General features: G+C 42.5%; 1 protein-coding gene across 3 annotated transcripts in view; it reads right to left on the bottom strand.

Moving 5' to 3' along the window:
- Window positions 1–4,539: 4,539 nt before the first annotated feature.
- MAP2K6 (mitogen-activated protein kinase kinase 6) overlaps window positions 4,540–6,000 on the bottom strand; it is a 118,838-nt gene continuing 117,377 nt past the window's right edge. For 2 of the 3 annotated variants that reach the window (XM_045080963.1, XM_045080964.1), the window contains exon 12: window positions 4,540–4,903. In XM_045080963.1, coding sequence (XP_044936898.1) covers window positions 4,745–4,903 — 159 coding nt within the window. In that variant the 3' untranslated portion in view covers window positions 4,540–4,744. The remainder of the gene's footprint in view (window positions 4,904–6,000) is intronic. The other variant, XM_004749075.3, reaches the window with a different exon arrangement.

Below are 6,000 nucleotides of genomic sequence, written 5' to 3'. Positions count from 1 at the left end.
TTATCCTCCAGAAGTATGTCATGAATCATGGATATTTTTGCACACAAACGCAATTTTCAGATAAGCTCAATTAAAACTCACCGGCTCCTTAATTTCTGGAGAAAGGGCCTACATAAATGAACAGAATTCGTGTTCTTTGCTATTGGCAGACATTGCCGCTTGCCCTAGGTTTGTGGCTTGAAACAGACCCAGCCCCTTCTTCCTCATGAACTGTCGTTTAGGGGATTGGAGGCTCTGGCATCTCAGTATTTCGATTTATCTCCAGCAGTGACTCATTTGATTCCAGTGATCGAGTCCCAAAAGCCCAAGGAGTGGACGGCCCATCCAAAGATCACTATCTGACTAGTGAGACCAACTTAGCCACTTTATGGTGGAAGTTGTGAATTGCTCGGAGGTTTTCTAAAGCACACAATGTCACTGGCTCGGCTTTCCTGGCTGACAAACTTGGAGGAGCCAAGAGCGATGGCATGCTCTCGATAAACAGTTCTGCAGCTGTTGAAAAGGTCAAGTGGTTTAGCAAGTTCTTGTCTAAGAACAGCTCTTTGCTTCCCCGTCTACAGGGTCACTCGAGATCAGGGGAAAGCTGATGGCTCTCCACTGAGCCGACCATTCATAGGTAAGCAGCATTAAGTTCTGAGTCTCCCTCTTGGCTTTCCTTATGGGACACCGAACCACCCCTTGCCAAGGAAGGCGCTGACTGGACCAGCAATGCAAGGAAGCCCTAATACCAGGAAGTCACCAAATTTGGAAACAGTGAAAGCACTAGGTCATACTCCAAGCTTTATAGTCACTACCTCCCGAGCTCCTTCACTTGGAAGCCTACGCCATGCTCTGCCTTGGGAATCTATAAAACACTTTAACAGATATAAGGTGTTCAAGCCTAAGGGTCATTGTCTGCCTTCATGAGACTATCTTTCATTAATCCTGCAATGAAAAGAAAAAGGAAACTATTAAACCAAAAGTCAGAATACTTCCATTCCTAATAAAACAGAACACAAAGACTCCTCTGCCTAATTTAGACTTTCTACTATATAAATCTGATTATCACTTCCAGAGGCCATCTTTTGTCTGTAACACAGAGTCAACATTGAAAGAATTACATTCCAGGTCTGACCACTAAAACTCCAAAATCGGGTGAGGTGGATGGACGGCCACTTCTCCAACTAGCATGGGAATGTGAGTCACCTGGTGGGGGGTAGTGTTGCACGCCAGGCTCTTCTCTGCGTGCTAGCGGGCCGCTGATGGCACTGGAGGGCAAGAACACAGAAGGCACATTCCAAGGGGTGAAGAGCTTCACAAAACCAGCAGAGCTATATCTTCCCGGAAAAGGGTTTTCAGAGCTAATCCCCACTGAGTGATTGATGCTGAGTTTTGCTGGTCGAGTTACAGTACTAGCCTCACAAAGACTTAGGGGATCATCATGGTTAGAGTACCTGCTAAACCAACAGGAAATTCTGCTCTTCACTAGTATAGTCATTGATTAATCATTAAACCAAGACAGCCAGAAGCCAATCTTTTGCTTTTTACAGAGGATTCCATTTCCCTGGTTCCTATGCTCTGTACTTTTCCTGCAAAGGCTTCTTCCTGATTTTTTTTTCCCCCTCTGTGGTTAATCCTAAAAGACATACCTTATGCACTAATTTACTCAAGAATTATACCTTTGAGATCATCAGGGCACCCTGGGGTGGGAAGGTTCCCGCACTGAAAATTTTTTTTTTTAATAAAATTTTTTTTAAGATTTTTTATTTTTTTAATTTGACAGACAGAGATCACAAGTAGGCAGAGAGGCAGGCAGAGAGAGAGAGAGAGAGACGGAAGCAGGCTCCCTGATGAGCAGAGAGCCCGAGGTGGGGCTGGATCCCAGGACCCTGAAATCATGACCTGAGCCAAAGGCAGAGGTTTAACCCACTGAGCCACCCAGGTGCCCCACACTGAAAATTCTTAATTTGGTTTTATTGCCAGGGAAGTCTGATATCTTAGCTTATGGCTGGAGCTGAAGAGTGAGCACCACAGTAACGAGAGGAGAGAGTGGTGTTGAGGCAAGTAAGGGAAAGCATTGCTGATGTTCAGCCCTGGGGGAAAATGTTTAAGATCCTTTAGCTCTTCAAAACTTCCCCCAAAACAATCAAGCTCATGAAGAAATATGTAGGAATAAGGATATTCATCAAAGGAATCAAAATGGAATAATCAATATTTCCACCAATGGGGAAGCAGCTAAATAGACGCTTGTATTTATTGGAATATTAGGCAGCCATCAAAAAGGGTGACACCATCTGCATTAATCAACGTGATAAGATGTCTGGGGTATAATTTGGACATCAAGGCTCTAGGCAGGTAACAACAGCATCATTCCATGAAGGTTTTGTACGTGTGTGTGAGAGAGAAAGTATAGAACAAGAGACTTTCAAGAACATGTGAACAAGTCACTTGGAATTTTGGATCATGTTTATTTTCCTGCATGGATTCTCTAAGTCTTCTCATAATGTGTTATTTTTACAATAAAAAATAAAACAGCTACTCAGCAAGTATTTATAAGCCCTTACATCCGGGGTGCCGAGGAAGAGCTAACAGTTCTGTAAGTCATCAAACACCAATGATGAGTTCTCTCTGTGTTATTATTCTCATACTAATTCCAGTTTCACACTTTCAGGCCAAGATGGCCGCTTCATCCCCTACAGGGTAACATCATTTTGACCAAAGTGCTTGCCTTGACAAAATTATGGGTAATAAATGAATCGAAACAAATTCCATCATTAACTTTAGTACCTTTCTTCTACTGCCTCTGGACTACCAATTTAGGAAAGAAGGAACAAGATCCATTTTTGAAGTTCACAAGTATATTCTAAATGTATTGGGCTGACCAAGCACATAGCTAGACCTTGAAGATCCCCACACCATGAAACACAGTCCCAGTATTCTGCCTGGGGCTTTTGGATAACTCATCTGAGGGGAATCCAACTGCCCTGAGAGGTTGCAACTACTCTGAGATGCCAGGCGGTGGAGAGCTGATGGTAGACACAGAGAGAGGTCATCTGAAGAACAGATGCCTCTTTAGTCCCTGACCCGGTCCAGTCCAGCCTCCCCTGCCCGGGGAAACAGACTGGTGCATGAGGACATTCCCAATAGCTTTCCTCCAATGACCTGACTACAAATGCATGAAAGAGAAGCCAGAACCACCCAGCTGAGCCCAAGCAACCCAAAGGACTGGAGAAATAGTATTAAGCTGTTATCTGAAGCCACTAAACTTTGGGGTTTGCTCTGTTACCACAGATAACCAAATCACCAAGAAACAACCACAAGCAGCTTTTGTTATTAATCTGATCACCTTCCCCATGTTCCACTTTATTTTGGTTTCCAACCTTGAGTAAACAGGAGTTCATTTTCATGGGGGAAAATAAGCGTCAGTCAACATTAGAAGTGTGCCAAAGAAGAAGGCATCATACCCATCCGAAGGAAAAAAACTTGAAGATCTGACAATATTTCAAAGTCTGAAAATAAGGAATACCTACTGAGAACTGTATAAAATGCTTTCATGGACGATACCTGAGAATACTGTGTTTGTTTATGCTTCCCCCCTCCACATACATCCCCACCCCTTATAGGAACTTCAAACAAAATTCCCAGGGGCAGGGAAGGTCTATTGCTTAGGAAAGATGAAGGATTATGGCAGTATTAAGACAGTGCATGGGCAGGATTTCAAAATCAATATAACAGAGTCCATGGGCATTGGGAGTGACTTGAACAACATAGGCAGAAGTAGGGTGAGCCCTCCACTTTTGATTCTAACCCCTGAAATGACGTCCATCCGAGGTGAAACACTAAGGGCCCCGAAAGGAGTCTTCCCCTGACTCAGCAACATCAACCTGGTTAAACAATAAGCAAGACAGAGGGGAATGTGCACCTCTGGAAATAACTGGTGATGCACTTGAAGTGGTAACATTCAGGTCTAGCCAGTCTCTAAACTGGATCAAGGCAGATCAAATAGTTCCAGGTACTTGGTTGATAGAAGAAACCAGAGAACTCTGCAGACCCAACCATATATGACTGAAAATACATTTCCCAGAATGTCTGCATTACAGCACTACCTGATAACGTAAGGCGAATTTCCTAGAATTATGTATATCACATAGAAGACCAGGAAAAATTCAAATGACTAGTTGGTTGGCCTAAGAGTTCAGTGTCAGGAACCCATGAAAGCCAAAAGTCTGGGTCTTCGTCTTTTCATTGAAGCCATCTGGACCCAGCCTCCCTGCAACCATCTGATGTTAATAATGTGATATTGGCTTCCACATCTAACCTAGGAATATGGACTTTCCGAAGATTGAGTCTGAAGTCATTACGGATGAAAGGAGCTTCTGATGAGTCTTTGAGACCACAACACTGTTGATTCTGTTAAGCTTTGTTCCATTCTGTTTGGGAAGTGGGGTGGTAGAAATGGGAAAGCAAGAAGAGGATAAATGGTTCAAGCCAAGGTTTACCTGCAGAGTTTCTATACCTCAAAACAGCATCCCCGGAACAAAGAACTTCCATGAACAACTCAATTAATATACAGACTCGCTGCACTTTTTTCAATGCCTTTTATTGGTTGTACATTTTCTTATGAGATCCACACACCATTTCTTTCAAGGACACCTTGCTCCTGAATACGTTACGTTATTTGGCCTAGCTATGAAAGTCATAACGAGCACTCTGACGAAAAGAGGTGGAGGGGTGTCTTTTGCCATGATTCCTGTCTTCTCTATCTTCAAATTGTTGTTTGAGTCAGTTCATAGATTGACACAACATTGAACACAACACACACAGTGTGAAGTTTTGCATACACACGCACAAACATCCGGAGACCATGACAGTGTCGGCGGCTCGCTCCTTCCTCCTCAGCAGCAGTATGAAACTGAAGAATATCCTGAGATAGGAAATCAAAGTGTAAGCTCCTCATAAACAGAGGAGTCCCAGTTTGACTGAATGTCCCAATTTCATTTTCCTTTTGAGGTCACCATACGAACCATGTAACAACCACTTAGTTCAACATCTCAGCCATTTCCTTGGTCAAAAAACAGAGAGTCAATGAACTATTTTGTATCACATCAGGACTTTCCTCTTCCTCTACTGTGCTCTTAGATCAGAAAAGAGATGGGAAATTATAATGTTATGCTTTTTACACGATGCTGTTGTTCGGAAATTTCACCATAGAATGACCTAAGAAAGGTAAAATTACACCCCCCACCTTTGGCAATTATTAGAATTCCTCATTGATTGACTGAGAAAGGGCCAGTTATCCAGGCTGTTAAGTATGTCCCACCAATGGTATTTTCATGAAAAGATGAATTCTCCAAAATAAGGACGTAGGACAGGTGGCTTCTCCAAATGTTAAAAACAAACACAGTGCCTTTAAAGCCACATTATCCTTCAATTCAATACATTTCTGTTAACTCTGTCAGAACTTAACCTACATCAACACAAATGGTTTCATCTACCCCAAGTCCTGTGCATTAGCTATTTCCTTGGTTTCGGGAATTTGAGATAACATCACCATTTACAATAAGCAGTAGTTCAAAAGAAAACAACATCAACAATGCACACAACCTAGATAACAGGAAAACGAAGCTAAAATAAAAAGGCATGGTGGCCACAAAAACCAATATGGCAAAGATAACAAAATGCATGCTTCTCCTCAAAACAGATATTTTTAAATATAATCCTAGAGCTTGACTGAAGTTATCAATTGATATTCATAATTTCCCTTTCCCAGACAACAGTGAGAAATGTTTCTGCCTAAGAGAGGAGGTCCACACATTTCCTTATAGGGAAAAAGAATGATGTACATACTTCCTGACTCCCTTCCCTCTGCAGCTCATAAGCAAAAAGTTCCCAGGGCCAAGGCATCAACTTCACATTCACCTCGTAGGCATGGAAACATTTCACCCAAATCCTTCACAGGTCTGTATGAACTTCTAATGAATTCCATACTGGGGAGTTCAGTCTGCCTCATTCACGAAGAGA

This window comes from Mustela putorius, unplaced genomic scaffold, assembly GCF_011764305.1.
Source record: "Mustela putorius furo isolate JIRA1106 unplaced genomic scaffold, ASM1176430v1.1 tig00000487_pilon_pilon_pilon, whole genome shotgun sequence".
Taxonomy (NCBI): domain Eukaryota; kingdom Metazoa; phylum Chordata; class Mammalia; order Carnivora; family Mustelidae; genus Mustela; species Mustela putorius.
Note: the sequence above shows the minus strand (reverse complement) of the source record. Positions and strands in the feature narration are given on the sequence as shown.